This window comes from Schistocerca piceifrons, chromosome 3 (genome assembly GCF_021461385.2).
Source record: "Schistocerca piceifrons isolate TAMUIC-IGC-003096 chromosome 3, iqSchPice1.1, whole genome shotgun sequence".
Lineage (NCBI taxonomy): Eukaryota > Metazoa > Arthropoda > Insecta > Orthoptera > Acrididae > Schistocerca > Schistocerca piceifrons.
This window is the reverse complement of record NC_060140.1, coordinates 742,339,990-742,360,421: the sequence shown is the minus strand read 5'-3', so window position 1 is coordinate 742,360,421 and position 20,432 is coordinate 742,339,990. Positions and strand designations below refer to the sequence as shown.

Below are 20,432 nucleotides of genomic sequence, written 5' to 3'. Positions count from 1 at the left end.
ATTGTCTTGTATATGTTTATAATCAGTTTAAATAAAATTCTTAAACTTTGCATGTGACTATTATATTTTATTACGGTAAAAGTAAAGGTAGTTTACGATATCTTTAGTGCCCTCTCCTTGAGGTTTTTCTGTATCCGCCACTGCTGTATCTGCTACCAAAACTAGAATATTCGGCAGCAGAGATACATTGGCTAAGTGAGCACCTAACTGATATAAAAAGGTATACATGAAAAATTAATAAAACAACTGCTATATCACAGACTGCGGGAGATGTGAGATATTAAATATTTTATTTTACAACAGGTGAAGTAGCTCCTTCTATATACAGAATGATTTATGAGGGGGCTTGCTTGTGATACCCATAATGCTGTAAGAGGTATAAGACAAAGGTACACTTATTACCATCCACATACATAACCAACTAAGCCAACACACCAAATTGGGTTTACTAAAAATGGAGACTCAGTTCACATGCAATTAAAATTAAGATGGAAGAAACTGAGCCTCTTAACTTTAATATTATTGAACTACAGAGGGGTAACACTACTTGGGTGGGGATGCTCTCTTCAAGTAGTCTACATGTACAGTGAGAACTGGAAGTGGAGACATCAGTATCTGAATTGAGCAGTAATAAGGTAATTGATGAAGTCAGTGCACTCATGACCAAAGAATTGGATGAACTGGTCAGCGAAGGCTGAACAATATATGGAAAAAAATGTAATAATTAGCAACAGAAAACAAATGTATCCACAACGAAGTGTAAAAAGTGACAAGAAGAAATTCACCTCTACTACAGACATCACACTAAATCTAATAAACAAGGAGCAAATCCACAGGAGCAAAGAGCAAGAAAATCTATGGTGAAGGAGAATACCTGCAACTTTGTCAAAAGAAGTATGTTGGCATTCATCTCAAATGATTTAGGGAAGCAACAAACAGCCTCTAACAGGATGGCCACATCGAGCACTGAATTCCTCTCCTTAAAAATAGAAGATCTGTGTCTTTAGAAAAGCACTGCCTCTTTGGATATAGAGCAGGAGGCAAGGATGAAAAAGGGAACTCACATCTTACAGCAACAGTTCAAAGTTACAACCACTAGTCTCAATGTTTGTATTATAATGGCACATAAAATTGTGCTTCAAATATCCAAAGACAGGCAGCTAGGACCCTAGCAATCAGTTCCTCTTCAGTTTCTGCTGGGGTTTGATACATCAATGATGTCACATAACCCTATAGGACAAGTTACTGGTGGTGGATCTTGTGAGCATGGGACAGCATGAGGAATGACGAGTATCTGTTGTTCAGGTGATCACAGTCATTAATATTGAACAGGGACAGTGAAGTCATGTGTAAACCACACCCTTTCTATGACAACAAGAGATGCAATTTAGAAAAACTGCTGTGGAACATCTAATATATACCACAAGGACAATTTAAACAGGGTAGGAGCAAATAAACTATTGGTTCATCTTGTACCTTTCGAGGCCACAAGTTGGTGGTTGTTACGTGAGACAAGCGAGAGATTTGGGTTTTCATCACTGTGGTCATGGCAATTGCCAGAAATGAGAAGACCACCGAAGTTGAAAATGGCATCTTCATTGAACTATACATACTGTAGTAAGTCCTGTACTATGCTGACAGTCCACTGACACAACTAAACTCTTTTGTCCAACATCATTTGGCCCCCATGCTTGCATGTGATGAACTTCATGATACAGGTATAATTATCAATAATTGGATACTACTGGATCAATCCAGTAGTATTCTCCACACTCTGATCTTTACCATAGGAGTCTCATGGGCAACTTAACATTTGCTTATTGATGAATTTTCACTCCTCAAATTCTGGCTCTGTGGCTTGCATGAGCATTTCTTATAAGTTTTTTTTATTAATGGCCATAAATTTATTGGTACTAGGATGAAGCCTGTAACAAAACTTCTCTCATTACATTCATTTATTTTTCTGGATCATACATCCTGCTGCATCACATATTAAATGCATGTCTGCAAGTATCTGCACTGGTTAACAACGCTCTGCTGAGAATCATGCAAACTGTTAACAGTGATGAACACATTAGACACATCACAAGTTATTGTCTACCGTTTTCCAAAGTATTGTCACCAAAGATGACACAGCAGGCACTTGTTTCTTATGAAACATAAGCAGCTTATGAACATGTGCGTCACACACGTAGCTCATTCACGATTTCATATCACCTACAAAATCAGTTTTTAAACATTGGTTCCTTATGTCAAAACACACTGTTTGGGATACTATTAGGTTGATTTGAACACTGCAGTGCTTGACTAGACATGGTTGTATTGTAGGTAGTATCAGGGTTGCCCCAAGTTTCCTTAAGTGAAATTCCCTGATATTTCCCTGTTTTCCAGACAATTTTTATCATTTATCCCTGAAAAATTTCGAGATCTCAAGGTTGAATACAGACATGTTGACAAAAAATGTAGGGACTTCTGTATTTCCAAACATGTGAGGAGAAAGCAAGCCAAATCGTATGTTTATTTCATTGAGACCTGATATTTTATTCCAATAAAACAAAGACATTTGGTGACAAAAACAGACATTTCCTTGGAGTCTGCAAGACAAATTTAAAATACCTTCACTGATATCAGAAGTAACCTCAGAAAAAAGTAGGCCCCTTGAAAGAAGTATATAAGGTGGGGAAGAGTTGTGTAAATCAACACTATAGATGACCACCAACAAAATGTTTGTTCTACTACGTTCATTATTGTAAATTATTACCCATTGTGTCATGTTGATTATTTTAGAGGAATTGTGTGTTTGTCTTCTTAACTGAGTGGTAACATGTTTGCCTACCATGCAGCGGGCCGAGGTTTGATTCCTGGCCTGGATGGAGATTTTCCTAACTCGTGGACTGGGTGTTGTGTTATTTCACGATCACTGACACACAAGTCACCCAATGTGGTGCCACCTGACCAAAGACTTGCAACCCGGCAGCAGTGGCCGAACTTCCACAGACGGAGCCTACCGGCCATCAATGCCACATGATCATTTCATTTTACAGGTACTGTGTGATCTTTCTTTCAAGAAATATGTGTGTAAATAGTGTATGAACTGCCAGCAATTGCCACAATTTTCTTCCTCTTATTGCCCATACTTTCTAATATATGAACTCCTTTCAGAGTGCCAAAATAAGGCCTCTGGCCTACCGAGGAACACCGCAGTCCTGGTCCATGGATAAACCACGAAAATCTGCCACATTATGTCACACACAAACAGACCTGGCCTGTGGGTAGATCGGTGAAAAGAGTCAAAGGGTAGGGCCTGCACATTAGTGGGAAATAATGGGCTTCTGATCGGTAAGCCCAACCCATTAGATACCCACAGAAATGGCCTGCAGTTTTTGCCCATCATGTAGGTCCACTTCTGGGGCCAGCTATTCACATGTTAATGAAATGAGACCGCGGTGATCAACCCACGCAACACATAACTTGCGTGAATACTCTGAGAATCAGTACTAATCATGACAGGTAACAACTCACCATGTAGATGATCACTGAGCCACAGGCCAGCACGTGGAAACGACTATCACACTTTCACAATCAAATTTTTTGTCACAGCCTTTGTCAGTAAATGAGGGCATACACACTTTCACATGATCATTCAGAAAACTCATGCACACACGACTGCCATCTCCAGCCACTGCATCAACAATTTCTGAGAATCAAATCCAAACAAACCATTCCTCATGCCTTCCTGCCTCTCATTGGAAGCTGCTAGGCTAGCAGCAAAAAGTGGTAGCAGCACTGACTGCAAGCTGAGGGAAATGGTAGGAAGGGAATAAGGAGTCAAAATGAGGGACTAGGGACGAAGTGCATGTACTCAGCTGCGTCCAGCCTGCGATGATGCACGACATCTCGGTAAACAAACCATTTTTCCAGTGCTTATTTTCTTCAAATTTTCCTCCTATTCTCCTGACACATTTGAAATTCCCTGATATTCCCTGATTTCCAGAACTTGTGGCAACCTTGAATATCCTCTTACTTTCTTTTGACCTTCCAAGTGACTTACCTTTCCAGTTACAGAGGGATCTAATGTTTAACATGGACTCTAAACAATCGTGCAGCTTGCCAGGTTTTACATTAACGTATCATTGGCAGAGGTTAAAGAAGCAATACATGGACAGAAATAATCCTAGAGTCAATGGAATGACATTAATTTCGTGATTTTCTTTGAACCTGGGTTCTGGGTCCATAGTTGCTACAGATTTAATGATGTCCGCACCCATTAATTTTTATTTTATTTTCATACTCATGTAAAATTTTGGCCCATTTACAATTACTCCATTAACATGTTGTTTATCAAACAAAATCAGAATATAAATAGTTTCTAATTTAATTTAAAAGCATTTATCAAGCAGCACATAAGTTACACTTGCCAAATGAGAAATATGTTTAGCACATTTTAAAGAACAACAAAAAAATGTGATAGTAACCAATACAACTTTGCAGCACGTATAAAGGAATCACTGATTTGACACATGTTCTGCATAACACACAAAGGTAGGCCTACATTGTGTGGAAATTTACAACTAATTTAGATACCAGCCCAACAGATTATTAAATGAGCAGAAAGAGGTATGAAGAAAAAAAAATCTCATTAATTGTGTACTAGTTCCAGGACAAATTTCTGTAGTACCTTAGAGGTCACCACCATTGTCTTGATGACACGAGACAAATTTAGATGAAGTAGATCTATAGATGAGTATGAAGATACCTTAATCCTCAGTTCTTATGGTTTTAATATGTGCATGTGACACATGCATACTGAACTTTATTTCACTATAACTGGCAAATTGCAGTGAGGTATAGCTAAAACCTACAGGCTACAATTTGGGGCATACCAAGCTACTTCTGCACCAAAATTCTACTACATCTTGTTTAACTAAACAAACAATAATATGTACCTTAAAGCCTCAACTGGTTCTACTGGTTTTTATTTAGGGACAATAAATTGCACAAGCCCAAATAGAAGAAAACCAGTGAGCTTTAGTGTAAAGGAACAGAGTATGGATGAAACCTAGGTGTAGGTTTCATTGTACATCAAAATATTAAAACCAATATTATGGATACTTAAGAGAAAGATTTGTTTTAAAAATATATTGTAACCATCAAAGTCTAAGTACCATTCGGGTTGTATTTTGATGAGTAAGTAGATGCACCCTATTAAAGTTTACAGAAACCAGTGAATGGCAGAAAATCCATTACAAGACGAGGATATTAATACAAAAGTAGGAATTAAACCTACAAAAATTACTCCACAGTGAGATAGAAACCAAATAGAAAAATGACTTGGCAAGCACCAAGTGGAAATTAAACTGGCAACCTATTAAACAGCAAAGAAATTGGAAAGCATGTAATGTTTCTAAAGTAAGCACAGACTTTTAAGATAAGAGGGTGAAACAATATACTCTGCAGGTTTGAGGAAAAAAAAGGAGGAAACATGTGAGTTTCAAGAAGACAGTAATAGTGAAATAATAGAATATTCTGAACTGAGCAACACTATTTGAAAATGTTTCTAAGACAATGTGAAAAGTTGAATGGTAATCTCATAAGAGAAATTTAAAAACAAGAAGGGGGGGGGGGGGCAACCGATTTTCAATTAGTCCCACTACTTCTTTGATTGCCTGTACAGGCTCAGATCAACCATTTGTTTCTCGGACCTGTATCCCACTCAGCCTGCAGTCTGCTTTCATACTGTATCATAGTCAATGCATGTTTCTTGAAACTGTGAAACACCACGAGTGCTAGAAGGAGCAAGGGTCTTTATATTAATAAGGGGGGGGGGGGGGGAGGAGAATGTTACCGAAGCTGTGGATAGGAGAAATTAAAAAAAGTTGTTACAAAACAGTTCACTATTTTACCAACTACATTGTTGGTGATTTTTTAAAAAATCAAGACATGTCACTGGAAGTATCTCTGGCACAAGAAGAAAAAGGTCATGCAAGGGCAAATTTCCCTATCTTGCGAAGTGCTTGCTCAAATGGATAAATCCATGTAGAGGACAACATGTTCCCATGAGTGGTTTCAGGCTGAAGGAAGAAGACAAATTTTTAGCTTGGTCTCTCATGATTGAAGGATTTATTGCAAGCGAGAGGTGACTCAAGTTCTAAAAAATGTCATGCTATCACATTTAAAAAAATGGCTATGACCCATGCACCGTAGTCCAAGCATTCAAAGATGGAAAGTGCCATGGAGGCAAACTGAATAAGGACAGAATAACTGTCCTAGGCTGTAATGGATGGACCTCACAAGCTGAAACCACTCATAGTAGGTAGATGTGCCAAACCATGCTGTCTGATGGGAATCAAATCATTCCTCACACCTTGTTGCTCAAATAAAAAAATCATGTATGATAAGAATTGTTTAATGAATGGCTGACATTAGATAATGTTGGTACAAAAAAGGAGAAATGCAAATTTTTAATGTTTTTGGACCACTGCACTGTACATTCCAAATCATCACCACAAGATCAGACGAAACTGATGTTTTCCCCACCAAAGATGACAAGTATTGCAACTATTGGACCAGGGCATAATACAAAATTTTAAAACTCTACGACAGAGAAACTGTTTCACTTGAACTGGAAAGTATTGTAAGAGGTGAGAAGACATATGCAACGGTTATGATCCCTATAAATGTGATTGAAAAGGCCTGGAAAAATGTCAGTTCCACCATTCTTTATAACTGTTCCAGAAAGTGTGTGTTTGTAATATGAAGAGAAAACTCAGAACAGCAGTCAGAATCACTAGAATTAACAAATGCAATCCCACCAGACTTAGGATCAGAACTAACCTTCGAAGATTTCATTCATGTTGATGATGACATCTGTGTCGACGGTGTTCCAACCCACGCTGAGCTGTTGGCCTGCCAAGAAGGTAACTAAGAAGAACTGCCACCTCCAATCACAATGAACAAGGCAATGTGGGTCAATGGAAGCGTCTGATTCCACCAGTCGGCTTTGACCCATGACATAAAGCTGTTGTTGTGTATGATGTCACGACGGCGCAGAGTTTAGTTTGTGAGAGTGGCGTGTTTGTAGGTGTCGTTTTGATGTGATCGGTGGTGCTCTCTGGCGGTGTGTTTATGTATTGTGTGTTAGGTGATGTTTTCGGTTTAGTTCGAATGTGTGGCATGTTTACAGGTGGTGTATTATTGCGGTCGGTGGTTCTCTCTGGTGGTGTGTTTACGGGTAGCTTGTTATGTGGCATAAGGGGTTCATTTGCATGGTAGCATTGCATGTGTGTGGTATCGGTGGTGACTGTGCTTTCAGTGGAATATTTTTCAGTGAGTTAACAATTTTGGTTTTGTTATGTCAACGTTATTGTAGTTTTTTTTCTGTTCGTCGTGTGTGAATTTTGGTAAATTGCATTGTTTATGGCTTTGGTTGGTATGAATATGATTGACAAGGTCAACAGTTTTTGGCGATGATGGAGGACAGTGCAATGTCTCTAATAAAATTTCTTCAGCTATTTGGCATGTTGGCTGAAGTCATGAAGTGTTCAGTGTGTCGTGAAGAAGTGAGGCTTACTAAAATTCCGACGTCTCGGAGCAGGGACGGCTATATGTGGAGATGTCATAAGTATAACAGGTCACGGGAAGTGTTTGATTCCAATTTTGATTTTCTAGGTTTTTTTTTTTTTGTAGGATTAGTGTGGTGGTGGTGAAAGTTTTGAGATTTTTAGTGTGGTATCAGTAGTTGCTGTTGCTGTCAAGGGAAGTGTTCGATTCCAATGGATATCATTTTTAGTTGATTTTGGGAAGGTTGCGGTCATTTTATTTTATCGTTTTTGCCGTTTGTTTTAGTGACGTGTGTTTATTTTTAGTTTGTCCCCATCCAAAAAACCCCAATCTCTCCTGCTTGTCCTGTTAGTTTCATTATATTTTTGAAGGAATGTGTGAGATCGTTTATCTATCTATTTTTGTGTTTTGCTGTCATGTTTACGTACTGACGTCATACTCGCGATATGGGAGTAGTTGTGAATGGTTGTTTCTGCCATATTGGTGACGTCATTGGTCAAAGCAGACGGGTGGAATCTGACGTTTCCGTTAACCCGGCAAGGTCATCTATCCATACTTTATGTTTCTAAGCTCTCATAATGGACACAATTGAGAGTTTTTCTCAGCTCTAACCACTGTCAAAAATTTGCTAGGTGATGCTAGATGCAAGTCATTTCTCAAAAGAAAATCAATAATTTTTCAAAATGAAATGTTAACATTTTCACTGGTATCTTAATATATGGTATGTACTGTTTTGCACATTACTAATATAAAGATGAATGTATACGTGTGTACGCAATTTATATGTAGGCCTACATCTATGTACTTTCCATCAGATTCTCATTTATTTTAATTTTTTCCTCTGTCCCTTTCAATTATTGGAACTGCTGTTATTTTGAACTCTTCGTAATTTGAACTTTTTTCCTGGTCCCTTGATTTTCATATAATCGAGCTGACTGTATATATATGTCAATGCTACAACTTCTATTAGGCTTCATCAGAATAGTGAGAAATTTGGAACTCAAAAAGCAGCCAGGCAATGGGTTTCTGTCCATTATAATTATCCGGTCTGTTATGCCATGGTCGGTTGATGAATTCTGTGTCGATTCCCAACGTTTCGTCTCCGACTGCAGAAGACATCTTCAAGGGGGTCCGTAGCTCGATGGAAGGTCCAACACAGTAGCGAGCCAGTGGGTGTGTTGGACCTTCCATCGAGCTACGGACCCCCTTGAAGATGTCTTCCGCAGTCGGAGACGAAACGTTGGGAATCGACACAGAATTCATCAACCGACCACGGCATAACAGCCCGGATAATTATAATGGACATGATATTTCCGGCCGTGAAAGTCTACATTTTAGTATAATGGGTTTCTGTGTCATAAAACTATTCTCAGCACTCTTGGAGGAATTTTTCAGGTTCTTAAACTAAGGAAATGAAGAAGGAATAATGGGTAAGCGAAACTCACATGAGCCACCTTCCTTTAGCATATAACACACTATCACCTAGCTACAGTATAGCTGCTTGACAACAAATGGAGAAGGATGAAGAGAAGATCCCGAATGTGAGCCAATGTGCTGACCACTGTGCTACCTTGCACTGTCAACAAATGTTAGAAAAATCAGTATTTAGCTGTGTCAACAACGAGGTAAGTACAAAGTACAAGCTCAAACTGAATGAGACAATCGGCTCAGCTCTTACAAACAAACCATTCAGGTCTTTGGCTTACGGAATTTTGGGAAATCATGGCAAACTTATACCAGGATGGCCGGACAGGGATTAGAACCGAAGTCCTCCCGAATGAGAATCCGGAATGTTAACAACTGCACCACCTAGCACAGTACCAACAAGTGGAAGATTGTAATAAACTTAGTGTGAAATAGAGCTGAAACCAATTTAAACTGTGCCTCAAACTTATAACCAACACATCAAAAGAACCCAGTACAAATTTATAATGATGGAAATCAGTCGACTTTTATTTTTTAAGAAAGATTAAATACAACTGTTTATAAACTTAATAGGCGCTTCAATACTTATCTTCCAATTGTTTTTAAAAATGGCAGATTACAATTTTGGGTATTACCACTTTTGACTTGTAACAGTAAAACATGGACTTTTAATGCTGAAATGCAAAACGAAGCCTCGAGAATACAGTTATTAAGCAGTACAAATCGACTGGTTGACGTGGGTCAAAGAAACTTTTACTGCTACTCAGAACTTAATTTTAAAACTCGACCTGAGTGTCAGATCAAAAATGTAACTATCAAATTGGAGAATAAACTGCTGAACTACCTGCCTTGATCTGTGCGATGGATTCACTTCCTTCACACTCAACAACGTGGTTAGACACACCGCGAACGTGAATTTGCATCATCTTTCTGGAAAATAAAAGGTATTATACTTAGCATAAAGAACTGACTGTATGTAACTCGTACTACTATGTACACCCTACAATTTTAGAATAATTCGTTATCATGTCTGCCATACGGCACGTAAACATTTCCTCAATGTTGATATAACAAACACCTTTTCTACAGAAATTCACTACACTTACGTTTACTGTAATGCTGATCGATTAGTTTCTTTTGAAAAGTAGCAAGAAGAGCAGAATAAATATACGCACTGGAAATTTACGACACGCGACACGATGTTACACACCAACAACCAAAGAACTTCAAATCATTCGCATAGTACCTCCTGCGGCCCACAAACATCCAACTCTGGATACCAGTGATGTCCATATAAAGAAAGCACTAATTGAACGTCGGTGATACAGAACATCAGAAATTGAAATCACTCAGGCAGCAACTGATAGGCCATGCCCAGTGGACTATCCAGTTTTGTGTGACGACTCACATTCAAATATGTTGCAGTGCCGCTGTAATCGTCACTGTTAGAGTATATTACTTAAATTAATATTTTAATACCCATTTCCAAAAGAGTAAGGACAATATGGCGCTGATGGAGAAAGATAAACTGAGGTAAACACTGACTATAATACTTTACAAGCTATCTTATCAGTGGTAATTGAAGAGAACGTAGCTCTGGCTAAAGAAAACGAACAACTGAAGAAGGAATACGCAGCAATTAATCAGGAACTTATTAAACAAATTTCCCAAGAAGAGGATAGCGTCCTGTACACAGAACCATGTAATCAATGTAGGCCAGTAGACCGTCTGCAAAGACATTGGCATGCTGTTCCAGTTACAAAACGCGGTAGAGACTGTGTAAATTTTCCGCCCTTGGAAAACAGATTTAGTGTCCTTGAGCATGTTAATGCTACAGGAAAAAACATTAAAGTAGACTCACAAGTCATGGTGCTTAACACAAGTAAGGTTAATGAAAGTGAAGTGAGTAATAGGTGTAGCAACAATATTACATCAACTGTTAATAGAAGTGAAGTGAATAATGGGTGCACTAAAAATATTACGCCAACGGTAAATAGAAGTAATGAAACCGGAAACCACAAGAAATGAAGCCGCAATTACAGACCTAGGCCTGTGAAAATACATTTATTTGCCGACAACTAAGGGATATAGCTGAAAAGAATTCAAGCCACCATATCTCAGCCACAATAAAACCTACAGCAAAATTTAAAGATGTTGTAGCAGTTTATTCACCAGCAGAAGCCATGGAAATGGCAGTTTTTCTGGCTGGATCAAATGACGTAGCGAGAAATGAAGGAAAAGACTTCTTGTTGTCATTAAAGAAGAAACTGCAGGAACTACAAAATACGAAAATCCTCATCATTTCAAGACCATTTCGGCATGATCTTCCATCCTGGTATTGTGTGAATGTTGAAGTGAGTAGAGTAAATGAAGAAATGAAGAAAATTCCTAAACACTTTAAAAATGTTTTTTAAACATAACTAACTGAGGTACAAGATTCCATACTACTCATGGTCTCCATCTGAATCATCTCGTAAAGAAGTATGTGAGTAATAAAATCATAAAAGTAGCCAATGAGTTAGGCATAGCAAAAATCAATAGCTCTGAGTCAATACCACTTAGATTTAGGGAAAACTCTTTTTTAGAGGTAGCAAAGAAGGGCCGAGACTAATAGGTTTGCCCAGATTCACACTGGACGACCAGATCAAAGATAAGAATAATATCATAAATGTCGGTAACACTAGAGAGAAATATAGCAGTAATGACGATTGCCCCCATAAAAAAATTACTCACCAACTTTGTCTTTCAAGATAGGTTATCTCAATATTGAAAGTATAAGTGGAAAACACGTAATTTTAAACGAATTTGCAAATGAGAACTTATTTGACGCATTATGCTTAAGTGGGCACTGGCGTAGAGGAAATGAAATATCTTTGTATGTACTATATGATTTCCACTTTGCAAACACTTTAGCAGAGAGCAGCATGTTCATGGGGGTGTATCAATTTACGTTAAGAAGGGATTAATAAATAGTAGTAATGAACTAGATCTAGCATTTCTGGGCAGATACATTTTGAAGCCACAGATGTATATCTGGATCATTTAAAAATTGCTATTGTACCTCTTTATAGATCACCAGACGGAAGGCCACTAATATTCTAAGAAAAAATTGAGACTTTACTAAATTTCTTTCTTAGTCCTCAGTGGAAGAAATATAGTATAGTAATTGGTGGTGATATCAATGCCGCATTTGATGTAAAAAATGACGTGCGCTCCGTAAATGAATTTAAAAACCTGTTACAACAATTCAACTTCATTTTTACGAACTGCAAACCCACAAGACAGTCCGCTTGTCTCAACAACATACTAGCAAATGTCAATAGAGAGTTACTGTCTTCAGATGCAGCTGTCTTCGATTTCTCAGACCATGAGTCAGTTTGGGAAACAATTGGTACAGATAGGCCTAATATGGACTATAAGGAGTTTAAAGAGCCTAAAATAGTCATCACAAGACCAATAATGCAAGGAAAATTGTCTAATTTCATCGTCACACTTAGTAATTATGACTGGTCACATATGTTTAATAATAATGCTCAGGGCTCTGCCAATAAATTGTTCGATAGATTTTTTCATTCTTTCTTAAATATATTTGAGACCAATTGCCCTCGATACAAATGTAAAGTTAACCCTAAAAGTAACAGTAATAGACATAGGGATAAGAATCCAACATTGTTGTTTTATATAGATTCTTATAGACTTCAGAAATCTGATATGGCTAATCAAAGGTACTCAAGCGCACAAAAGGAATATAAGTATGCTTTAAATGAGACCAAAAAACCACATAACCTAGTTAGCATCAAGTCGTCAAAAAATAAATGCAAAAAACCATGGACTATGATAAATTCAGTGGCCAAAAGCAAGCAGAAAGCTGAGGTAGAAATTTCAGCAGATGATTTTAACAACTACTGTACAAAATCTGTTAAGCGAATTAGGGAAAGCATTGAGAGGCCGCAAGAAACTGTAACTGATCTCATTAAATATCATAATGTAGACTACACCATGAAAGATAAATTCCTGTTAACAGAGGTCACACCAGATGTTGTTTTAACTATTGTAAATAATTTTAGGCCCTCTGATAGAAAATGTATATATGGTATTTCTTGCAATATGTTAAAAAAGATAATTGGGCACATAGTATATTCTCTTACTAAATGTATAAGCAGATGTCTAATTGGAGGAGTATTCCCAGATCAAAATTATCTACAGCAAAGATGGCCGCCGAGTAAGTGACGCCAGAAACCATTTCCAGAAAGTTAAGTGATTTAGACAGGAATATAATTTAGTTTAACGCCGACAACAAATTAAATACGTGCATTAGTGTATCGTTTAGTCTTGCCATTAAAGGTTTGACTTTTCTTTGCGTATTTTTTCAGAAAACACGAAAAGATCGTAACTTCGCGAAGTCGCGCTTAGGCTTAAATTTTGTAAACGTGTTTGTTTCTTGTTTCACGGTAATTTAACTAGTTTCTCGGTAACAAATAAGTAAACTACCGTAAATAGCGTATAACTTCATTGTTTTAATACAGATTTCAGAAAAACAGCGTAACTTTATATCAGAAACTTGCCTATATACATTTGTTTATAGGCCTAATTCTCGTAACGTTTTTGGAGAATCAAAGTTAAACTATCTCGTTTAATTGTCCTTTTTTTTCATTCCATCGAGTGAAATATATAATAAATAGCGTATACCTTCATTGTTTTAATACAGATCTCAGAAAAACAGCGGAATTTTAAATCAGAAACTTGCATATATACATTTGTGAATAGGCCTAATTCTTGTAACGTCTTTTTTGATTTTCGGTAATTTAATTGATTTATTCTAGCTAAAGTATTATTTTTGCCATGAGTGAGAAGTGCCTGACTTGCCGTAGAATTGTTAGTTCCGGGGTTTGGTGTGATGGATGTAGTAGTTTTTTTCACTGGGGGGACTGCAGTGGCGTGGGTGTTGGGAAAGTGGATCAGGCTCATCAGTGGTTATGTAGGATTTGCAGCAGAGATAGGAAGATAGTGGAACAGGAGGGGAAAATTGATGCCCTTCAGGCTGAGCTAGATCAGGCTAGGGAAGATCTGGACAGGTTAAGGAGGGAGAAGGGCGAAGAGAGGTGGGAAGTGGCAACAGGTAGCAGAAGGAACAGGCCTAGAACTAAGTCTGACAGTTTTGTGGTGAATGTCAAAAATAAGTTTGACCTGTTGCTTCAGTTAGAAACTGATGAACCTCAAGCAGAGGTAGGTGTAGACAGGACACAACAAACTTTCAATAAGAAATTGAAAAAGAATGTAGGAAAGTCACCAAAAAGGAAGAAAGTTTTATTGTTAGGCAGTTCTCATGCCAGAGGTGTAGGCCAACTTCTGCAGGAGGAATTAGGACCAGAATACCAGGTCACAAATTTTTTCAAACCAAGTGCTAGTCTGGATCAGGTGACAGAGGATTTAGGTTCACTCTGTAAAGGATTTACCAGGGAAGACACTGTGGTTATTGTGGGAGGGCCAGGGAACACCATCGACAGAGATCCTGGGTACAGGGTAGAGTGTGACCTGGTAAAGATTGCGTCGGCATCGAGACATACCAATGTTGAATTTGTATCTGTCCTGAGACGCCATGACCGGCCTCATTTGAACTCTTCTGTTGGGAGAGTTAATTTGGATTTGGAACGGCTGCTTGGGTCGGGTGCGGGGGCTCATATTGGTGTGGTTCCTGTTGATTATCTCAGTAGGTGGGACTATACCAGGCACGGCCTACATCTCAACAGGAAAGGGAAGGGGAAACTGGCTGGGGTAATAGCAGGAAATTTAAGGGGGGGAGGCACTGCCATGAATGGTAAAATACCAGTGCTTACAGGTGTTGGAGCAGCACCTTTTTTAGGATAGGTAAGACAGAAAGATGTCAAGTTCTACGAGAGGTCAGGATTGAAACAAATCTCCAGTTTAGGAAAGAAATTAAACAGCACAATTCTAGCACATTTGATCACCAATCACAGCTATCAATTATAAATTTTCACCAATCACCAGAAATTTTATCTCCACCAAGTTGTATCTCAGTCCTAGGTAATTGCATTGATGAATTAAAGTCACCCAACCCAGTTGACATAATCTGCCTCTCTGAACACCATGTGACCACTGGTATAGGAACTAGGCCTAAGCACAATGAGAAACTCAGACAGGAGAGTACTGCAAATGTTAGAATAAGGAAAGGTTCTCATAAAAGTATAATTAAAAATAATGTAAGTATATTTCATCAAAATATTGGGAGTTTAAAGAATAAAGTAGATGAGCTTCTGGTTTGTTTAGAAGATTTAGAAGCTGAGAATGAAATAGATATACTATGCCTGTCTGAGCATCACATCGTTACTGATATGGATAAGGTAAATGTAAGTGGATATAAGCTCTCTGCACATGTAATGAGAGAAAATATGGAGAAAGGAGGAGTTGCCATATATGTCAAAAGTTATCATTGTGCAAAAAGTATAGAAACAAAAAAAGTTTTCTGTGGAGAAACATATAGAAGCATGTGCCTGTGAGCTTAAATTAAATAAAGGCACATTTATAATTGTAACTGTATATAGGTCCCCATCATGAAATTTTCATCTATTTCTGAAAAATTTGGACTCCTTGTTGTGCTATCTGTCAGACAGGGGGAAGTAAATTATTATTTGTGGGGACTTCAATGTAGATTCTCTGAAAGAGGGTAATAGGAAAAATGACCTTGAAGTATTACTCGATTCTTTCAATTTGACACCAGTTATTGATTTTCCTACTCGGGTGGTAAAGGATAGCAGCTCACTGATAGATAACTTCTTTATAGACCAAGATAAGTTTAACCAGATAAATGCTCAGCCTGTTGAGAATGGTCTTTCTGATCATGGTGCACAGCTAGTTACAATATATGACATAGCTCCATTCAGCAATACTAAACAGTCCTCCAAAGTAGTACGTTCAGTCAACGATTTAACAATTGCAAATTTCAGGGAAGGTCTACAGCAGTTAGACTGGGATGAGGTGTACCGTGAACCTGATGCCAATTTAAAATATAATTTATTTCATGACATTTTTGTAAATGCATTTGAAAACTGCTTCCCCAAGAAAATAGTTAAATATACTCGTAAGAAACCTTGTAACAAACCATGGCTTACTAAGGGTATAAAAATATCTTGTAACCGGAAAAGGGAAATGTATCTGACAGCAAGAAAGAGTAGTGACCCAGTAACTATCAAAAATTATAAAAGCTACTGTGTTATATTAAGAAAAGTTATTAAAAAATCCAGGAGTATATGTATCATGTCTGAAATCAGCAATTCTGATAATAAAATTAAAACAATTTGGAATATTATTAAAAGAGAAACAGGTCAACCAAGAGCAGAGGAAGACAGTATTACCATCAAATTGAATGAAAACTTTACGAACAAAAAGTCAGAAGTTGAAAATATTTTTAATAATCATTTTCTAAATGTTGTGGATATAGTAGGATCCAGGTGTTCATTAGAAGATGCTAGGCTGTTAATGGAAGAGGCCAGAAGTTGAAAATATTTTTAATAATCATTTTCTAAATGTTGTGGATATAGTAGGATCCAGGTGTTCATTAGAAGATGCTAGGCTGTTAATGGAAGAGGCCATACCTATGCAATTTGATACAATTGAAATCTCACCCACTTCTCCCTCTGAAATTAGGATAGTAATAAACTTGCTTAAAAGCAAAAACTCACATGGAATTGATGGCATTTCCAGCAAAATACTAAAAGCTTGTTCTCAACAGATAAGTAAGATTCTCAGCCACCTGTGTAATAGCTCTCTGGAACAGGGCATTTTCCCTGATAGACTGAAATATGCTATTGTTATACCTTTGCATAAAAGGGGGGATAGATCTGATCTCAACAATTACCGTCCAATCTCCTTTCTAACAACTTTATACAAAATTTTTGAGAAAGTAATGTATTCAAGAGTAGCTTCACATATCTGTAAAAATGAAGTACTAACAAAATGTCAGTTTGGTTTCCAGAAAGGTTTTTCAATAGAAAATGCCATATATGCTTTCACCAGTCAAATTTTGAATGATCTGAATAACCGAACACCACCCATTGGGATTTTATGTGATCTCTCAAAGGCTTTTGATTGTGTAAATCATGAAATTCTGCTAGACAAGCTCAAGTATTGTGGCATGAGTGGGACAGTGCACAAATGGTTTAATTCGTACCTAACTGGAAGAGTGCAGAAAGTTGAAATAAGTAATTCTCGTAACATGCAAAGATCAGCACATTCCTCAAACTGGGGAACTATCAAGAATGGGGTTCCACAAGGGTCAGTCTTGGGTCCTTTGTTGTTCTTATTATATATTAATGACTTGCCATTCTATATTCATGAAGAGGCAAAGTTAGTTCTCTTTGCTGATGATACAATATAGTAATCACACCTGACAAACAAGAATTAACTGATGAAATTGTCAATACTGTCTTTCAGAAAATTACTAAGTGGTTCCTTGTAAACGGACTCTCACTGAATTTTGATAAGACACAGTACATACAGTTCCGTACAGGGAATGGTATGACGCCATTATTAAATATAGACCTTAATCAGAAGCATATAGCTAAGGTAGAATATTCCAAATTTTTAGGTGTGTCCATTGATGAGAGATTAAATTGGAAGAAACACATTGATGATCTGCTGAAACGTTTGAGTTCAGCTACTTATGCAATAAGGGTCATTGCAAATTTTGGCGATAAACATCTTAGTAAATTAGCTTACTACGCCTATTTTCACTCATTGCTTTCATATGGCATCATATTTTGGGGGAATTCATCACTGAGGAATAAAGTATTTATTGCACAAAAGCGTGTAATCAGAATAATAGCTGGAGTCCACCCAAGATCATCCTGCAGACATTTATTTTAGGATCTAGGGATATTCACAGTAGCTTCTCAGTATATATACTCTCTTATGAAATTTGTTATTAACAACCAAACCCAATTCAAAAGTAATAGCAGTGTACATAACTACAGTACTAGGAGAAAGGATGATCTTCACTATTCAAGATTAAATCTAACTTTGGCACAGAAAGGGGTGAATTATACTGGCACTAAAGTCTTTGGTCACTTACCAAATAGTATCAAAAGTCTGACAGATAACCAACAAGTAGTTAAGAAGAAATTAAAAGAATTTCTGAATGACAACTCCTTCTACTCCATAGAGGAATTTTTAGATATAAATTAAGAAAAAAAAGAAAAAAATATTTAAAAAATAAAAAAATAAAAATCAAAAATAAAGAAAAACAAAAAACACAAAAAAATAAAGTTGTTGTATTAACTTAAGTATGTTGTTAAATTAACCTAATTATGTCATGTATTAGAAAATTCGACTCGTTCCACATCATTACGAAATATCGTATTCATGATCCATGGAACTAGTATTAATGTAATCTAATCTAATCTAATCTTATCTAGGGTAGTGCCCATTTACAAGAAAGGATACAAAAATTGCCCATCTAGCTATCGCCCAATATCTCTGACACCTATTTATCTAAAGTTTTGGAATCCATCATCAACTCCCTGTAGCGTGATTATCTGACAGGCAATAAAATTATTACTACAGTACAATTTGGCTTTAGGATGGACAAATCCACAGTCCATGCCGTTGACTCCCTAATTTAAAAAGTGCTTAATGCTTATGAAGGAAAAAATTTTGCTCAGGCCACCTTTTGTGATCTTAGCAAAGTCTTCGATTGTGTGGAGCATATTTCACTCCTCAACAAACTAGTTTATTATGGAATCACAAACAGTGAAGTTGACTACATTTTCAAATCTTTCCTCAGCAACCGTAAAAAAAAAATGTTTGTATTGGTAAACAGAGATAACAGCTAGCTGAAGTTAAGTGCCACAAGGCTCAGTATTAGGACCTCTGCTATTTATCCTAATGACTAACGGTCTACCATTTTATGCAAATACTCATTCCATTCTCTATACAGATGATACCACTTTTTTCAATACCAGCTCAGACATGGGTATGCTCCAAACTGTGGCAAATGACACAATATCACAGGCATCAGTCTGGATTCGAGCTAATGGGTTCCTGCTTAATGAGAGTAAAACTCAAAAGATTGTATTTAGTTTAAGAGATCTGCCAGTAGAAGACTTCATGGATAGTGTTAAGTTCTTAGGTGTTGTTATAGATAGTAAATTGACTTGGGAGCCACATATTAAGTGCATTAGTGCAAGGCTGTCTGGAGTGGTGTATTTGTTAAGGAATTAAAAAAAAAACATGTACCTACGGCCTATGGAAGATAGGCCTACTATGCTTTTTATCAAAGCATCATATCTTATCGGCTTTTAATATGGGGCAATAGCTCACTCTTTCAGGACATTTTGGTACTTCAGAAGAAAGTAATTCGAATTATCACAAACAGTGATAAACTGGCCCACTGCAAACCACTGTTTATCAACTTAAAAATATTAACTGTTATAAACATGTATATTTACACTGCCCCACTGCATATAAAGAGCAACTTATCAGAATACCGGCGTAGAAGAGATATACACTCTTACGGAACCAGAAATAGTAGCCATCTTGACATACCTTACTACAGATTATCCAAGTCACTGAACAGCTATGAAGTGGTGGGTATGAAGATGTTTAACAAACTGCCAATAGAATGGGTGGAAGATCCATTTGGTTTATTTAAAGACAAATTGTTCAATTTGTTAGCTGCAAATCCTTCCTACTCACTTCAGGAATTTTATGACTGTAAAATATCATAGTGGTACTGGTTTGGAGAATGCAGCATAATTTCTTTAACTGAGTAATTTATGATGCTATGATTTCATATTATTTCATTTTAAATATTGTATTTTATGGGTAACCAATAGTGACATATTGATCTTCAACCCATGTATATATGCTGTATAACTTGTATATATGTAACTTGACCTTGTCAATTGCTGTAACAGCTAAACAACAAAAAAATTGAATTCAATTCAGTTCATTCAATTGAATTCAATTTTAAGCTCTACGTTTCACAAAAATAAATTCATAACAGCAGCTAGCAGACAAGTGCTCCCTAACTTTCAAATACCTCAGTCAGAAAAAAAGAACCAAATTAAGCCTGAGTTCTTATGTGTCTACCTAAGGTATAAAAGAACAGGTTTACCTAAGGGAAAGAAAAGTGATCTAGAAAATATTTCTGAAGACTAAAGCGGAATTGACCCTTGTGAATGAAAAGGAGAACTGCCCACCACAAAAAAATGTACAAACCGTGATTTCCATGTACCAGTCGGTTGCTATTATGTATCTGCACTTGCCTGTCTTCTGTATGCTCTATCCCGAATACTTCGTTGTGTCAGTATGTTTGAGTGAGGCAGCAGAATGTTTAGGAACCATTTGAATGCAACAAAAATGGTACTCACGATAAATCAGCACACATTCATTGTCGAGCGTTATGCAAAGCACAATTCGTGGAAAACGTG

General features: G+C 37.1%; 1 protein-coding gene across 2 annotated transcripts in view; it reads right to left on the bottom strand.

Annotated features, from left to right (window-relative positions):
- The window catches only part of LOC124788154 (FAU ubiquitin-like and ribosomal protein S30), a 32,495-nt gene extending 22,244 nt beyond the window's left edge, over positions 1-10,251 (bottom strand). The window contains exons 1-2 of one of the 2 annotated variants that reach the window (XM_047255306.1): positions 10,092-10,251; positions 9,834-9,915 (exon numbers count right to left, since the gene is read on the bottom strand). In XM_047255306.1, coding sequence (XP_047111262.1) covers positions 9,834-9,911 — 78 coding nt within the window. In that variant the 5' untranslated portion in view covers positions 9,912-9,915; positions 10,092-10,251. The remainder of the gene's footprint in view (positions 1-9,833; positions 9,916-10,091) is intronic. The other variant, XM_047255307.1, reaches the window with a different exon arrangement.
- Between the last annotated feature and the right edge of the window lie 10,181 nt (positions 10,252-20,432).